This window comes from Schistocerca cancellata, chromosome 1 (genome assembly GCF_023864275.1).
Source record: "Schistocerca cancellata isolate TAMUIC-IGC-003103 chromosome 1, iqSchCanc2.1, whole genome shotgun sequence".
Taxonomy (NCBI): Eukaryota; Metazoa; Arthropoda; class Insecta; order Orthoptera; family Acrididae; genus Schistocerca; species Schistocerca cancellata.
Window position 1 is genome coordinate 179496684 of NC_064626.1, and position 19448 is coordinate 179516131.

Below are 19448 nucleotides of genomic sequence, written 5' to 3' on the forward strand. Positions count from 1 at the left end.
TTCTTCAAATTGAATACCCATCTTGCCTGCAGTGGTTTCTTATCTCCTGGCATATCTACCCATTCAAAGGTTTCGTTCTGATACAAAGATTCTAATTCTCTCTTCATCACTCCTTTTCATTCTTGAGAGTTTGGGCCACTCATTGCTTCTGCTGCTGTTCTTGGCTCATCATTAAAAGACTGTGCTGTATACATCTCAAAATCCGGATATTCCTTCGGTTTTGGTACACAAGAAGAACGCCTTACATTGTTTTCTTCATTTTTTTCATCCTCTAACTCATTGTCATCATAAATTGTATCCATTTGTCCTTGGCTGTCGTCTTCCTCTTCTTCACTTTCTATTTCCTCACACAAGGTTTCACCTTCTGAACTAGGTGCAGTTGACTTAGCGGTTTTGCTCTCTTTTGAGTCCTTTCTATTTTCAAAGAATATTACATCTCTACTTGTGGCAAGCTTTTTAGTCAATGGATCCATTAATCGGTAGCCCTTTGAATTTTCACAATAGCCTACAAAAATATACTTTTTAGCTTTCGGATCCCATTTTCCTCTTAGCTGTTTTGGAATATGTGCCATTGCATCAAACCCAAAAACCCTTATATTGCTTAGAACAGGTTTCTTTCCTATCCGTATCTCATAAGGGGTTCTATTCTTTAATGCTTTTGTAGGTGACCTATTGTTCAAATATACAGCTGTTGACACTGCCTCTGCCCAAAAATCTTTGGATAATTCAGCGTCAGTCATCATGCTCCTTGCTTTCTCAACAATGGTCCTATTAGTCCTCTCAGCAACCCCATTTTGAGATGGGCTGTACCTTATGGTAGTTTGATGCCTGATTCCCTTTTCTGACAGAAGTTTCTTCAATTTCTGGTTAATATATTCTCTCCCATTATCAGACCTGATGATCTTGATCTTCTCTCCCGTCCACCTTTCAACCATATTGCAATATTCCTCAAAGATATCTCTCACTTGGTCTTTAGAACTAAGAAAATAAACATGAGTATATCATGAGTAATCATCAATAAACGTAATAAAATAATTACTCCCACCTATGGATTCACACTTCATCGGGCCACATACACCTGTGTCGATTAACTGTAAGACTTCTGTGGATTTACTCTTACTAGTCTTGAAGGGTAACATTGCTTGTTTTCCCTTTATACATGTCTGACAAGGATCCTTGGACAGACTAAAATTCTGTATTCCCTTTACCATATCATTTATTATAGACATACTCTTTCTATTTAGATGTCCAAGCCTCCGGAGCCATAAAAAACCTGCTGAATATACTGAATCACTAACATTTTTATGTTTACTGTCAATGGTACTCAACTTAAAAATACCCCTTTCGTTACTTGCTGTAGCTATAACTTCACCACTTTCACTGATTACTCTTGCACCCTGCATGTCAAAAGTGACTGTATTTCCTTCCTTGACAATTTCCCCTACAGACAGCAGGTTGGTTGCCACATTTTTCACATAATGAACATTGTGTGCTGTAACCATATCTGATTCACCATTTACACTTACATGTAGATCTAGTTTCCCAGCCAGGTGACACTGGAGCTTGTTGCCATCAACAGTAAATATTCCCTATGAGTAATATCTTTGATGTCATAAAGAAGTGATTTATCTTTAACAACATGCACAGATGCACCTGAGTCTAAAATCCATTCCATATCATGATTACTCATCCCACCAAAAGAATAAAAACATGAGAGTGCCTTACCTTTGTTATTGGTCCTTCTCTCTGGGCTATCAGTAACATACCTCTTTTGCTGAGTGTCTGATCTTGGGCTTACTTTTTCTTTGCACTGAGACGCAATATGTCCCATCTTCTGACATTTATAGCACCTCACCGATTTCTTCTTTTTGTTTTTTGAGTAGAGAGCAGACACACCTTCCTTCTCCAATGTACAACAGCTTGGAGCACTCTTTACGTCCTGCAGGATTTTCACCTTAACACTGTCGCCTGTGATTGGTATACCCGAGCTTTCAAGTCCCATAATCATAGGTGCATACCTTTCGGGCAGTCCTGCCAACACCAATGTTCCTATCCATTCGTCAGCGATCTCGAATCTGATGTTTCTCAGTCAGTTCGACGTGGTTATTATTTTGTTGACATATTCGTCTTCACTCTTACATTTGTCCAGACGAGTGGTAATTAACTCGCGTAATAATCCTACTTTTCTCGTAAGACCACCATCCTCGAATGCACTTCGTAAATTGTCCCAGACTTCTTTCGCTGTAGCAGCTTTTCCAACGTGAACATAATTCACCGAATCAATCAGTAATATCAATTTTGATTTTGCTTTCCTATCCTTATTTGAATAATTCTGATCTGTGGATTTCATTGTCCCATCTACCACGTCCCATAGGTCATCTAAACGTAAATACGCTTCTACTGCGAACTTCCAGGTTGCATAGTTTTCGCGACCTATAAGTTTTTCAATCTGTGGAATTTGTGCCGCACTCATTCTTAACGGTAACTTGCTTTTTATTGCCGTAAATAACACCGAAAAATAATGCGGAAAAAAAAAATTGCGATCATCTTGTAAGGATAACTCGCACTTCATGTAAATTGGAACTTTTCCAATACTTTCTCCGTACTATTTTATTGATATTGTGGGGCGGCGAGTGGATAGTCAAATTGCTTGTGAAATAAAGTTTGTTATTTAAATGTGGGAAAAACACTGCACTTCCCGGCTTTTGGAATGTTGTATAATGCTGTCTTTCGCCGTTCTCAACACTGGCTCTCTCTTTGCTTTTTGGCACCCAGAAAGTGATTTAACGAAACGTGGAGCCTGTAATGAGAGTTCCTAGTGCCCACTTAACCTGAGAATATTATTATAGCTGCAGCTTATAGCTCTGAAAAAGTAGGAGATTGTTCGGGATTTCTAATCAAAAACAATTTTCCAAAATAGTTGAGTATATTCTGAAATTCACTGATAACATCACAATTATCCCAACAGCCTAACAAACAGAGCAGTTCAGAGTCTAATTCGCTGATGCAACTATAAATGTCCGAATTGAATGTCAAAAGAATGCTCGCCAAAATTTGATGAGAAAATCTCATCAAACGCCACGCTAAAATGATTGGTAGAATGTCTGTACCGCGACGGCACGTGAAAATACAACAACACGCAAACTGAAGCTAGATAATGAAAATCATTCCAAAAATAATCCTTCATTTGAAATGTTTTCACAGTTACGCGTATACATCGTTACTCAATACGGCACCCGAGGCAGTTTGTAGCAGCGCTACCGTAGCGAAGCGACTCCCGACACAGCTGACGTGCTATTCAGCGTCTGGAGAGAACTGGGGCCTTCCTTACTCGCGCAGTGCTCTTATATATATAGCCTCGGTGCGGACGGCTAAGAGAACGCCGGCTCTAACTTGGCTCTCACGACTGGCCGCTGGGCTAGTAACGCACCACTTCAAGTTACATAATAATTTATAGCTTCTTTTGCTGATGGCTTATGAAGCTGTTAATTTAATCGTGCATTTAGCACGCAGGTAAGTATTTATAATAAAATTATGACGTGGCTAAGTTAAATATCTTGGGCGAGAGAAATAATTAAGTTACGCTGCACGCAGCAGATGAGCTCTGAACTGGTCCTTTTGAGATCCGCTATCGCTATAATTTTATAGGTATTCAAAAGAAACTTTTCACATCTTCATAGTCATAGCGGACCTCCAACCTATTTAAATCTAAACATCCTAGTCTTATTCATTAGCCTACTTAATCTATCTTGCTTCCTTCAGTTTTGAGATGAAAACCAGAAAATCATGAATTTCCACTAAAGTCTTAACCTGTGAAATCCAAAGTACTGTTTTTATTAAATCATTATGAAAGATGAGTCTAAATATAAATTTTGAAGTCTCTAGCTCCTTTCTGTTGCGCCAATTATTTTTTTTAGAAAAACGTCCAAATTACAAAAATGGCTGAAGTTATCGAACTGATATTTAATACACATTAATTTAGTATTATTCCTTACATGCTGGAAAAGTTTCAGATCATTTGCTTGAATTTTAAGGTATTGCGCAACATTTATGACGTCAGAGCTAGTTACAGCAGACTGGCTGGCACACAATGGAAACTGATGTGAATTTACTACAGCGTGAGTAGGCTGCTTCCCTACATCACCCTCTACTTAAATTTTTTTGTTTATGAATGTTAATGAATGAGAAAAAAAATTTAATTACAAAAAGGGAAGCAAGAGTACAATTTAACTCCCTATAAAAATCAAAATTGAAATATAAACATGTAGAAACATTAAAGAAAACTGATTATCTACATTAATTATTTAAATTGTGGGCATGTTCACTGCCTTTTAAACAATGTCAGTACTCAAAATTTTAAGCGAAGTCACTGAAATATTTCGGCATACATATTGCCTTAGACCAACAAACACATAATAATTGAAAAATTATGAAAATCTTAGATCCATTAAATACATTAAATACACTTTTACATACACAAATTCAAAGAAAATAACATGATACATAAACAGATGATTATCTCTTAGCAGTCTTTTCTAAACCTGAAAGAAAAGTTCACAAATAATTTTTACACACGTGGTTGTAGCCGCTTTGGCTGGCGTCCTACACTTCCATTCACAAGGGTAGAGGAGGGGAAGTTGCTATGGTGTGCGTTCTTCACTTTCTCTCTAAATTACATAGGGGAAAGGGGAGGGGTCACTGTGAGTTGTGTCCAAGTCACTCCACGCTTTCACGCAGCTACCAGGCTGCCATTATCTGGTATGTCCTGTAGAACAAACAAAAAGAGTGCCTCAGACTCTGTTCACTTAATATCTAAGGGTGGGTCACAATGAAATGGGGATATATACATTTTAACTTCCAATATATTACTGGAACAAAGTTAACAGAACTTTTTTTTCAACATTACTCTTGCGGTCACTTAAATGTCATAAAATCGGTAAATAAATGGCTCAAAACGCCGTTAGTCACGTACTAGAGAAAATCTGTGCTCATGGCATACAATCATGAATCCTATTTAACGTCAGTTTATTATTTCTGGGCCGGAACACTGAACCAATGCTCGGTACATTCCTGACATTTGTATATTAAGCACTTAACTGAATCATCTTTGATTATCTTATTCTTAGAGATAGTATGAGTATGATTAGTGGTTGTTTTCTCAGCTTCTTTGTAGATGTGAGTAACTTTTGGTAATAGTACAGTCCTGAGTGTTCAAAACACACTACGTTTAGTTGCCTACAAAATCCACTTATTGGTCCTCTGCTGTTGTCAGTTCCACATCTGCAATTAGGGTCTTACTTACTTTGAAGTGTATTTATGCTGAGCTAAAATTACTGTTTCACGTCTGCTATTATGTTTCTTATTTATATTGCTAGTGTATGTACTTATTTACCACTCACTCTATTAATATTTAAAGCATAGGATAGCACATTTATTTCATATTCATAGTGTATTGCGGCTGATTAGTTTGCTCACGTGGCAATCCATTTCCACTCGATCGGATGCTGAAACCTCAGGTAGTCTCTCTCGGACCTACCACTAAAGTGCATCAAATAATTATGGACGAGCGTAATGCTAAATTCCTTAAACCTATAGGACACCATGAGCTGCTCTGTCTCATCTAACATAAAGGTACCTATGGTCGCATTCACGCCTCCAACTCATAACCTCAATACACGTAGGTGTATCCTGTCACACACTACACTAAAATAATGGCCAGCTCCAACCTTATAAATACTTCAGGGACGTGTCCTTCACGACTCAACCACAAACACTGCTCACTTCTATTACACTGCCTTTCCTTGCTACATCAGGTGAGTTTAAACTTACAACTTATCTGCATATTTTTCATAACACTTAGCAATCTCTTTCTTATTATTTATTAGTTAGCTCTAATGTATCCACTAGGTTTCATTACCACTTCAGATTCTGCTTGTACACGAATTCATACATCTTTTTAAATTACTGTTGATGGACCATTTCCAACCAAACAACACTTTGTACTTACTATATTACCAGGGTACTACACATAATTGTTACTCAAATACATTTGTATCTTGATTACGTCATACTTCTCTATTGGTTGTCACTATTCAGTTTATCACATTAGGTATCTTTCTTCACTGATCGGTAGATAGAATGGTAACATAACTCATGGCCTGACAGTCATGACAGAAAAATTTCATGTCTGAAAGAAGAGATCTAAATTTTGGTGGATAGGAAAGATGAAGAATGAGTGAGACCTGAAAGGGAAAGAAGATCTCACACAGCTGGGACTGCACAGCTGCCACACTGTGTAGAGGTTACAGAACAACCTCCTCCCTACAGCCTTCATTGGCTGCCTATGAATTTCTTTAGGTCAATCACGTTCCTTAGACCTAATGGCTTCTTACTTTTAGGGTACTCTAGCCTATATGCATTGGCATGTGGTTTTCCTACGATCCTGAAAGGTCCTTGGTATACGAACATGAATTTCTTTGTTTCTGCATTTACCTTCTTGGATTTTTCTTTGGTTTTAACAAGGACTAATTGACCTATTTCAAAGCTAGTAGGTACAGCTTTTGCGTCATGCCGCTTCTTCCTTTCCAACGCTCTTTTTCTCATATTAGCCCTAGCCTTTAGTTTCTTTTCGTCTGTGGATATTTGCGTTAGAATAGGGAATTCTACCATATCTGCTATCACATTGTAAGGTTCTTGGCCAAACATCAATTCGCAAGGTGCAAAACCAGTTGCATCATGTCTTAAGTTGTTAATTACATTCTCAAAATACTTAATGTGCTCTGCCCAACTTGAGTGTTTTCGAGCACAATAAGTTCTACAAAGCCTATTCAATTCCCTCATAATACGTTCACTCATATTTCCTTGGGGGAAATACGCAGATATTTTCAGATGTTTCACGCCGGCCTTATCTAGACATTCCTTAAATCTATCAGAAGTAAATTGAGGCCCATTGTCTGACAGCAAATTCTTCGGAATGCCAACGTTCACGAAGAAGTCTTTTTCCAACTTTTCAACCAATGTTTTTGCATTCGCTCTTTTAATTGGGTATAGCTTAACATATTTACTGAATCCATCCACAACCACAAAAACATGGGTACAACCACCTCTCGAAACAGGAAGAGGGCCAAACAAATCACAAGCCAGTAATTCTAGGGTTTCAGTGGGCTCTACTGAATGCATATCCCCTTGTATTCTGCTGTTAGCAGCACGGACCTTCTGGCACATTACGCAAGATGCTAGACGCTTGGCCACACGGCGGTACATGTTGTCAAACACAACCTTTTCCTTTAATTTTGCAATGCACTTCTTTGCACCGTAGTGCCCATACCTCAGGTGTACATAGTCGATTAGCAAGTCTACATGTTGTGAGGGAAAGCACAGCTTCCACTCAGAAACACCTATCTTTTTCCTCCCAAACAGAATACCTTTATGCAAACAATAGTATTGTGAAACCTTAGGATAGTTCGCATTTCCTAAATAGCTCTTCACTAATTTCAGTTGGTCATCTGCATTCTGCTCACGTCTCAAGTTCTTAATCACTCTCTTTAATGCCCCTTCTTCCTTTACTTCGTGCAATGCAAACATTCGGACTTCATTTAGGTCTGTTGCTGTAATCCCCACGTCATCACAGAGCTCCGCACTTCTAGATAACCCATCAGCTACCAGATTGTCTTTCCCTTGAATATATCTAACATCAAGGTCAAACTGCTGGAGGTACAATGACCATCTTACCAACCGAGAATTCCTCAACTTACAGGTTTTTAAAAAGGTCAACGCCTTATGGTCACTGTAAACACTTATCTTGTGACCTAATAAATACTGCTCAAACTTTTGTACTCCAAATACAATGGCTAATGCTTCCAGCTCGGAGATGCCATAATTTCTCTCTGCTGCCTGTAAAGATCGACTTGCGAAAGCTATAGTCTTGTGCACCTCTTGTTCGTTCTCTATTTCTACCTGGAATATTTCCACAGCTATACCATAGCCACTAGCATCAACAGACATACAGAATGGCTTTTCAAAATCAGGATGATGTAAAATTGGACTATTAATTAAAGATTGTTTAAGCACCTCAAACTCCTGTTGACATTCTGCTGTCCAAACCCAAGGGGTATTCTTTTTCAGCAGGAGGTGAAGACAGGGAGCATTAAAAGCCTGGTCACTAACAAAACGCCTATAGAAGCCGAAAAGACTGAACATTGATCTCAACTGCTTCTTGTTTCTGGGAGCCTCAAATTTTTCAATGACTGCTAGCTTGCCTGGGTCAGGCAGAATACCTTTTCCACTTATCCTATATCCCAAGAAACCTATTTCCTCTTTAACGCACTCTGTCTTTTCAATCTTTAGTTTCATGCCACCTCTCTCAATAGCCTCTAACACTTCCTCTAATAAAGCTATGTGTTCTTCCCAGGTAGGAGTTGCTATTAACAGATCATCTACGTAGACTGTTATTTTATTACTTAAAGCTGGTCCTAAAACATGGCACATCACACGTACGAAAGCACAAACAGAGATAGTAAGTCCGAAAGGTACCACACGGTATTGGTAACAAACTCCTTCGTACAAGAAAGCTGTGTACTTTCTTGAACTCTCCGCCAGTGGCAAGTTCCAATATCCACACGTGATGTCCATAGAAGTTAAGAATTTTACTCCCCGGAATTTTTGCAATAATTCGTCCATATTCTGCGGTCTATCACTTTCCCTAACCACTATTTCATTTAACCAACGAGCGTCCAAGACCAATCTGACACTCCCGTCTCTTTTTGGTACAACAACAAGAGGATTATTGTACTCACTGACCGCTTTCTCAATCACACCCCACTCCAGCATTCTCTGTATCTCTTTTCGAACCGCCTCCTTCCTAGCTACATGTATTTGGTATGGCTTCCTGAAAAACACTTGGCCGGGTTTCACCTTTAATTGACACTCATAACCTTTGACTATGCCAGGTCGATCTGAAAATACCTTATGATGCCTTTTTAGAACCTGTCTCAGTTCTTCCTTCTGATTGTCTGAAATCTTATCTATTTCCTGCAATTTAGCTTCTATTTTGTCCAAAATAATTGCTTCTTCTTCTTCTGTGTTCAACTTACTGTTACTAAGATTAACACCTTCGTCCCAATACCTCCTATTTTTCAGAACTCGTATAGGCAGCTCCCAAGTTTCATGATCAGTTACTACATGCTTATCACTAAAAGGTACTATAATTACTCCGGTTATTGGTAAGACCATTTTTAATTGGCTGTTCTCAAAGTCCACAACACTCTGATATTTTGACAAGAAATCTATGCCAATTAAAACCTCAATACTGAGATTGTTTACAATTAAACATGGATGATCTATTAAATTACCATTAATGTTAAAGGGTAGTAAAGCTTCTTGCTTTACCGTTTTTGAAACCTTGCCAGTAGCACCAATTATTCTTAGTCCTGATACCCTCATTACCGTAAGCTTGTCTTTACCAGGTAAAGCATCAAAGAAGGACTGAGATATTGCACTCACCTCACTTCCACTGTCTAAGAGACAACGTACATTGATACCTAACATATTTACTATTATTATAGGGTGGCTTATTCTAGGTTGTACAGGTGGTTCCTCAAATTCATCTAGTAGTTCCTTTTGGATTTGTCTCCAACTAAAGTGATTGACATCTGTCTTCATTACATTTAGGTCACAGTGTGTAGGGGTTTCCTGAATTACATTTTCAGCTGCCTTTTCCAGTCGGTCTATTAATTTTAAATCGAAACACTGCACGACTTCATTACATTTAGTTTGCTGAACATAACCCAAATTACGGTAGTCTGAGCGATTCTGCGTCTCCAGACCGGGCATAACACTAGTTACAGCTAAACCACTTTTACCATTATCGTCGGTTTCCTTCTCAAGTGACAACTGGTCACAGCTACTGGGTTCATCGACCCTCAACAGCCTACCCTCTACATTCTCACTTATCTCCTGTCCTAAATCTATTAGTACATTATCAACATCCTGCACAGGCACTTTAGATAAGAGCACATCATTCTCATCGTAAATATAAGCATGAATTTCTTCTGCTTCTTCACCTGTCAATTCAGTATTTTGTAGCTCTTCCCTATTGTTACCCTGCTGCGCTTTCTCTTTCTCTTCCCACTTAGAAAGCGTTTCTAACACGGTATCTATTAAATACTGTGAGTGATCTAATATTTCTGTTGTATCCTTAGATGCTACCGACTCTTCATCCACATGTTCAGTTTGAGTATTCTGATCTGTCTTACCAATTCCCTTAACTACTGGCTTAGGAAAAGTAACCGCCTGGTGAGCGCCAGTGTCCTCATAGACGGGAACTAGTTTTCCTGCCTCGGCCTACTACTGTTTCCTTTAGTTTCATTATAATTGGCTGGCACCGCATTACTTTCCGTACTGTTGTTTTCGTGCATATTTCTGTTTGGAACAAAATTATTATCCCTTGGACGCCATTGGTGGTTCTGATAATTATTTCCCCGATTCCTACCTCTCTTAGGATGGCAAACACCTACTGTTCTGATGTTTACATTGCCGTTTTGCTCATTCCTAAAATTACTATTATTGTTAGTGGCATTTCTGTTATTACGTGCCTGCTCCTCATTGGCAGCAACACGTTCTACACGTTCCAAATATTCAATGAAACGATCAAGATTGTCTCTAGGGGCCGATATAATTCTGGTTTGCCAATACCATGGCAGTTTGGCTTCAAGACCTAATATAATCATTTCTGGCTTTAGTTTTTCCGCCAAATGTGACAAACGTGAAATCCATGACCTAGCAAATTCTTTAATTGATTCCTTGCCTGCACTGAAGCGTTTTCCACTCCAAAATTCTCTTAACACTTCATTTTGCTTATTACTAGACCAATATTCATTAATGAAAGCTGTTTTAAACTCCGCTAAAGTTTTACACTTCAACATAACATCAGCGGACCAACGCAAGGCGTCACCTGCTAAATGGCTTTTAATAAATGAGATTTTCTCTCGTTCAGACCAATTTGGTGGAATTACATCTTCAAAATCGTTCCAGAAATCTAGCGGGTGGATATTTTTATCTGGATCAAACCGCAAGAACTGCCGACACCCGATAAATGCGGCGTTTGCAGCTACAACTTGTACACTACCATTACCAGAAGTTACTGAAGCTACTTTACTCTCAATGTTAGCAATGTTAGTACTGATATTTTCTACTCTCAATTCAACATTATCTACTCTTTGTACAATATGAGTAGTATCACTTTTGATTGCATCTACGTCTGCTTGACATATGTTTACTTTAATATTAACATCTTTAAATCTATCTGAGCACAATTCAGATTCCGCCTCGATCTTTTCTGTTAACTTGTGCTCCAGCTTCGCATCTTCCATTTGGAAGTCTTTGCGAACCTCAGCAACTTCGGATTTAACTGTTTTATACATTTCAGAAAATTGTTGAGCAACCTTTTTCTTAATATCCTCATGGTTGTAGTCAATTTTATAATTCAAACTGTCTAGATCCTCTTTCAATTTATTGCAACCAGCCTTGAAGGTATCGTCCATTACCTCCAATCGTTTATTAAAATTAGTTTGACTGGCCACAATCCTGTTATTTACCTCAATTATATCAGATTTTAATTCAGCATTACTGGCAGCTATTTTTGCATTACCGGCAGCTATTGCTTGTAATATAACATTTAAATCAATAGCTCCAGTATCCTTGGGTTGCTCACTAGCTGGCTTTTTATCACACTCTGGTGACGAAAAACAAGCTCCAACATCAGAATCATTAAAACTAAATGAAACTTCTGATTGATTAGTCATATTTAACTTCTCCTTCTTAAACTCTACCATCTCTGAAGACTGTTTCATTTTTAATTCATCAGAGAAACTATCATCCAATAAATTTACAATTTCTACTTTCTGCTTTACTACAGGGGTCTCTACTATTGAATCATTACCCCTTCCCACACTACTGTCAGGAGACAATACTTCATATTTCACCTTAACATCACTACTTTCATGCATATTTACACTTGAACCGCTGTCTGGATTTACAGTTCCTTCAACAGACATAGGTTCTGATTTAAGTTTAACCTCAGTTTCTTTTGGCGGTTCCATCGCAGACAGTCTTTTAGTGCAGGTTAGTAAAATTTTTAACAGTTTTTCACTTAACTTAGTTCCTTCTGCAAGACGTTGTCGGTGCGGCGTACCAGGATTACTGATGCGACGTGGCACGTTGAACTGCAGACGGCACTCCGACGGCTGATGTGTGTTTGTGTGGCCCACAACTGCAGGCGCGGCTCCGGCTGCTCCAGAGGACGACTGCGGTGCGGCGAGACTGGCTTCTCGCGATGCCGGCAACACCGATAGACTCAGTGCCAGCTCCGTCAATCCAGATGTGTTGTTAATCCAATTGCGTCGTCCACATGCACACGTAACACATTCACTGTTCTATACTCAGTTGCGTGTCGCATTTCACTCGCGAATCCGAATAGTTAAAAATCACTTTCACTTAGTTGATTTCCCGGCCGATGCACCATATGTGGGGCGGCGAGTGGATAGTCAAATTGCTTGTGAAATAAAGTTTGTTATTTAAATGTGGGAAAAACACTGCACTTCCCGGCTTTTGGAATGTTGTATAATGCTGTCTTTCGCCGTTCTCAACACTGGCTCTCTCTTTGCTTTTTGGCACCCAGAAAGTGATTTAACGAAACGTGGAGCCTGTAATGAGAGTTCCTAGTGCCCACTTAACCTGAGAATATTATTATAGCTGCAGCTTATAGCTCTGAAAAAGTAGGAGATTGTTCGGGATTTCTAATCAAAAACAATTTTCCAAAATAGTTGAGTATATTCTGAAATTCACTGATAACATCACAATTATCCCAACAGCCTAACAAACAGAGCAGTTCAGAGTCTAATTCGCTGATGCAACTATAAATGTCCGAATTGAATGTCAAAAGAATGCTCGCCAAAATTTGATGAGAAAATCTCATCAAACGCCACGCTAAAATGATTGGTAGAATGTCTGTACCGCGACGGCACGTGAAAATACAACAACACGCAAACTGAAGCTAGATAATGAAAATCATTCCAAAAATAATCCTTCATTTGAAATGTTTTCACAGTTACACGTATACATCGTAACTCAATACGGCACCCGAGGCAGTTTGTAGCAGCGCTACCGTAGCGAAGCGACTCCCGACACAGCTGACGTGCTATTCAGCGTCTGGAGAGAACTGGGGCCTTCCTTACTCGCGCAGTGCTCTTATATATATAGCCTCGGTGCGGACGGCTAAGAGAACGCCGGCTCTAACTTGGCTCTCACGACTGGCCGCTGGGCTAGTAACGCACCACTTCAAGTTACATAATAATTTATAGCTTCTTTTGCTGATGGCTTATGAAGCTGTTAATTTAATCGTGCATTTAGCACGCAGGTAAGTATTTATAATAAAATTATGACGTGGCTAAGTTAAATATCTTGGGCGAGAGAAATAATTAAGTTACGCTGCACGCAGCAGATGAGCTCTGAACTGGTCCTTTTGAGATCCACTATCGCTATAATTTTATAGGTATTCAAAAGAAACTTTTCACATCTTCATAGTCATAGCGGACCTCCAACCTATTTAAATCTAAACATCCTAGTCTTATTCATTAGCCTACTTAATCTATCTTGCTTCCTTCAGTTTTGAGATGAAAACCAGAAAATCATGAATTTCCACTAAAGTCTTAACCTGTGAAATCCAAAGTACTGTTTTTATTAAATCATTATGAAAGATGAGTCTAAATATAAATTTTGAAGTCTCTAGCTCCTTTCTGTTGCGCCAATTATTTTTTTTAGAAAAACGTCCAAATTACAAAAATGGCTGATATTTAATACACATTAATTTAGTATTATTCCTTACATGCTGGAAAAGTTTCAGATCATTTGCTTGAATTTTAAGGTATTGCGCAACATTTATGACATCAGAGCTAGTTACAGCAGACTGGCTGGCACACAAGGGAAACTGATGTGAATTTACTACAGCGTGAGTAGGCTGCTTCCCTACAATATACTTATTCCAAATGCAGCCTGGGCTCATAACCTATTGGAATTTGCGCAGCTGAATAAGTATTAAGGAGAAAAAAAAGGACATTTTTACTAATAACTATATTTGCACATTCAAGAACAAATAAAATTTACAGTGAACACAACAGAATAATTAGCGCACACAAGGAGTGTTAGACAATGCCAAAGAGGTCTATTTTACACAGTGCACTTTGCGCCGTCACACATGAAGTATATTGTTCACACAATTCCAACAGTAGTAGATGTTACTTGAGTGGCTAATTCGAGAGAATAGTAACTGTGTAGTGTCAGAGAAACTATCAGTGAATGGTAACCTGAAACATTCTTTACAAATTACAATAGGATTGTGTCATGTTTCCTGTTTACAAATGTACTGCTGACCTCGGCTGTGTGTGTGCATAGTTGAGCATGTGCAGTTGGTACAGCACCAGGAGGGGTGTACACTGCTACCGTCACCTGGTGCGCTACGAATTTGGCAAATTTTTTTATATTTTTTATATATATATTTTCTGTGCCTCTAAGCAGTTAAAATTTTGACAGTGCATTTCTTTTGTTGTCTTCTCCCTGCGTAAAATTTTTCAGTGTAGTTTTTGACATGTCTTAGTGGACTATTCCCTTGTTAGTCAAGGCTATGTTAAAGTTTTTAATCAGTAAAATTAAGCAGAAGATGATCATAACAATAATATGAAGACATAAAGGATTGAATTGCATATCATGAGGCGTTGTCAAACACCATTTTCCTTCTAATTTATTGGGGTCTGCATAGTGTGATGGGCTCTATCAGTAGTGATGACTGTCTGCTTCTTAAACTTCATCAGCATGAGCACTGTTGAGTTAAGCATTGCTCGGTAGTGAGGGTCACAATAAATACACAGATACTGACATTAACAGTGTTCAACAGGTAAAATTTAACCTTCCACTTTTATTGTGGGTATTAATTGTCCTCTTCTTATTCTCACTATGAAAAAAAAAAGTAAGATTGTGTGGTTGTACTTAATGTACCAGTGCCCTTGTATACCTCTCGTCACTGTAAGAAAATGTGACAGAGGTGTTTGTATACTGTATAACAAAGAAAATGATTAGAAGAAAGATGGAGGCACTTGCTTTTAAATGCAGTTCCAGCCATCAGTCTATCTAAGGGTATACACTCTCCAGAAACAATAATACACTTGCTTTAATAAATTAATTCTGTAATCATGCCAAGATATCAATAAATTAATATACAATAAACTCTCAACTATCTGTGGACAGATTATTTGCTTTGCATATTATGTGTGGCCTATTTCTCCCACTTTTTTTCTGCTACTGAAAATTTCCCATTAACTTGAGAGTGGTCACTGGTGAGTGATAATCTCACATTAAAACACAGGCATAGTAAACAATGTGCTGCTCAAACACTGCAAGATCTGTACTGTATTTTGTTTCCAAGTACTGTAAGGTAATGTGAAAATGATTGAAAACTTCTTTTTATTTAAAAATAACTTGTTTCATCGTGATTCGGCATCATCTGATTGCCTAAAGTGAAAACGGAAGCTGATTAAATAACTATCCTACAAACAATATAAGGCATGGTTCTAAGTTACACCAAAAATTTAATTAAAACTGCAAACAACATTCACATAAAACTGTCAAATGAAGTTCATTGCAACGGCTGCTAAAGCTCCATGTCAGCAACATATGCACACAACCGTCTGTATGAAAATCAGGATAACTAAAAGGAGCTGTGGGAGCCTAGACAGAAAATTTTGGAAATCAACCCACAGCGACAGTGGAGACAAGGTCTGAAAAACTAATAAAGGAAACCAGTAAAGAAATACAAATACCTTTGACCTGTTGTAGCAAGAAATAGAGCACAGAGCAGAGTCACAGGGTCTGGATGCCAAACAGCTGAGCAGTGTAACTAGCAGTGGCACTTAGAATTACTAATTGAAGGATGGCCACATATAACTGCAGTAATACAATGAAAGGACAATAGATGTTGTTAGTAACTTCAGTTATGGAGAAGGCTAATATGGGACTGATAAACCTTCACTTAACTAGAAGGAATAAAGTGGATTAAAATTAAGGTTAAAATGAAATGGAAATTAAAATTATTGAACAGGAAATATGGGCCATGCAAATCACGTACAATACTATGTTGCTTAGTGTACATATTAGATAGTAGTGTTGTGGTAAATGACAGTAATATTAAAAGTTAGCCAGCAAGTATGACATGGATGAAGCATACAAAAGCAGTATTCATGAACAATTAAATAAATAAATCAATAAAATTGCAATAAAACTTATACAGATCTTTAAAATGTTAAAAAATTACATGTCTGTGTGGGGTGCAGAATGCTATGACACTACACTATTAAATGCATGCTCAAATACCACAATTACAGTGAATGTTCATATAAGGCAATAAAAACCTACACATTTAAGTGCCCACATGTTAGTCACGGGGTTAAAGCACATTATACACCATACAAAAGATGAAAAATAGAAGATCCAGAACCGATGGTACACACTGAATACGTGTTAGGTTAGAAAACAAGAACACGATGATAAAACAAATTGTTGGAAGAATAGTGCTAAGCCAATGAGGAGACCTTAAAATGTCTGCTTCTTCCTAACCAACTGGTCATTAAGAAGAGTATGTTCATATCGATGTATAACAATTTCCATCTCTCCTAACAAATTCAGCTTTTTTCCCTTTTTGCCAGAATGGAGGACTTTTAAATTGCTTAGCATCAGTGACTGATGGCCACTAGCTTTTAGGTGTCCTTTTCTATTGAGTAAATACTCACAAAATCTAGTCTTAAATATCCTACTCGATTGTCCTATATATGAAGCATAATATTCACTGCAGTTGATCTTATACATGCCTGAGCCAGCAAATTTATCTCTGTATAGCTCTCCATTGTGGATATAATGGTTCCATAGATCATTGGCCAAACCAAAAATAATGTCTGCACCCTGTTTCTTAAATAGTTTGGCTAGCTCTTATGAAAGATTTCCTATGAAGACGATTCTCACAAAATTAGGATTAATAGGTGGTGAGGCGAGTGGGACCATGTGGCAATCTTCCCTTCGTAATTCTTGCAGGGAGTCTGAAAGGTGAAGCAGACTATGATTTTTTTTTGTCTTCCTTACCTAAATGTGGCATTTTGTTTTTAAGGTGAGTAGTTGTCGTTGTCTGCCCTATCAATCGGTTTTTGTGTTCCGTACAGGGCTTTCCACTAGAGCTATAACATTTTCCGTATTGGTATTTGTGCCTATATATTCTTATATCTTCTACTGTTTTAATCTTTAATAAATATTTAACTATCACTTATTTTCACCAGATGCAGGAAAAAGAAGCTAAGTACCATGTGATCAAACTTCAAGAAGAAAGCTTAAAAGTGAAACAGATCCTCTCAAAGATATCATTGGTTGTCAGATCTGCTGAACAGAAAGGAAATATTGAAGATTATCAAGCACTTTATAAAAAGGCTATCGAGGTATGAAAGTATTATCTGCCTCTTTCATGCATTTTGTTCTATTATTATGAATAATTCCTTGGGTTGTTAAGACATGAGTTGTTATATTTATTTCATTTTTTAGGAACGAGATGAATATAAACTGAAAGCTCACAATCAGGCATGTGCTATAATGAAATTAGAAAGAGAGCTGTGCAAAATAAAAAACGGTACCTTGGACAACAAAAACGTTGGTTCAAATAGTGCATCATATTTGGATAAGGAAATTGATTTTTTGCATACGGAAAATGCCTCTCTCAGAAATGAACTCAAATGCCTTAAAAACCTTCTAAATGATCAAGAGCATTTGAAGAAAGAACTGTCTGACAGCAACTTGGAGAATATTTCTCTTAAAGAACAGATTGTTAATAAACAAACAGAGTTAATGGAAATGCAGTATCAGTTTGACAGTAAACTGAAAAAAGTACAGATAGAATGTGAACAACATACATTAAATCTACAAAAGAAACTTTCAGAGTGTCAAGAACAACTAACAGAGGCCAAGATTTCAAAGGAGTTGACAGAGAGTAATCTGAAGGAGAAATATGCATGTGCATTGAATAAAGTGAAAGAAATGCAGCAGAAGCTTGAGAAAATAGTTGACGATAATGTAAGTACATCTTTAATGCTGTGCAATGAAACTTGTTTCATTTCCAAGTACAGTAGGTGTTCTGTGTATCAGTGTGAAGTTCATATAACAGCTTGCTGTGTATGTTGTATTTGCATTCATTGACAACAGGCTTAGGTATAATTCTGATGCTTGAAAATCAAGGGAGATGCTTGTTACATTTTTTATGACCTGATGAAACTACAATTTTTCAGTCATAACTGTCGGTTCTTTCATTGTTCTGGGAGATGGTTGGTCGGAACTACAATGTATGAAATATTAATTCACCTTATTACATGAATGTTAAAAAGATTTACTTAAATTTGTACAGTCTTATACTTACAACTGGCACTGAATACTAAAACATCACTTGATACACACATTTACTAAACTCTTCTCTCCAAATGCAAAGATCTCAGTGTTCAAAAGTACAGTTCCAGCAAGACATGATTAGAATATGAGCCCTAACTAATCAATGTTATTGTCTTGATTGGAGATCACGAACTTTGACTTGAGCCTTCCTCTCCTCAGCTGTGTATTGGCATCCATGCAGTGGCACTGCGGTGCTAAGAGAGAGGGCATGGCTTTGCCAGTGCCTCCCATTCATTGTTATGGACTGCAGCGAGACATCGTTAACTTCTGTGGTATTGATATAAAGTGCCAAAACTGTCATGGCACCTCGATCTTTGGACGATACCACAATTTTAATCTTATGTGAAGCCACTGGCTGATAGGTGAATATTCGAGTACGTTGTAGTAGTGAAATTTTGAACAGTGTTACAAATGAGAAACAGAAACCAGAGATGCCTGTTACCCAACATTTCACTCTCTGTGAATTCAATCTGTCAATTCATTATTTTCCATTATAACTGCATAATATAATCTCTAAATTTATTTTCATGCAGGTGTTTTCACTCCATGTTGCTTACACCATATATGAAATATTCTCGGTTAACAGCCAGATTATCATGGAAATATGCATGATAGTACGCCCTCCGACTGAACAGTTAATTTTTTAAAATATATATATAAACCAAAAACATGCTAGTCAGAACATACTCCTCATAATTTTCATAGGAGGAAAGCATTGAGCTGCTTATGTAACACATGTTAGCAAGAACTTGACAGTATATAGGCAATCTTAAAATTGTGATGTGGGGTGGGACAATGGCAGTTGTAGAAAATATTATTTCATTTCGGCGCTTACCTTCAACATTAATTGAAGAAAACTGATTTTAATTAATAACTGTCATGAGGAAAGAAAAAAAAGAAACAATTGTTAAGTTAAAATTGGC

At 37.7% G+C, this 19448-nt stretch overlaps 1 protein-coding gene across 5 annotated transcripts in view; it reads left to right on the top strand.

Annotated features, from left to right (window-relative positions):
- Positions 1-19448, top strand: part of LOC126168357 (uncharacterized) — a 219891-nt gene that overhangs the window by 33956 nt on the left and 166487 nt on the right. For all 5 annotated transcript variants that reach the window (XM_049920551.1, XM_049920550.1, XM_049920549.1 and 2 more), the window contains exons 3-4: positions 17373-17528; positions 17632-18156. In XM_049920551.1, coding sequence (XP_049776508.1) covers positions 17373-17528; positions 17632-18156 — 681 coding nt within the window. The remainder of the gene's footprint in view (positions 1-17372; positions 17529-17631; positions 18157-19448) is intronic.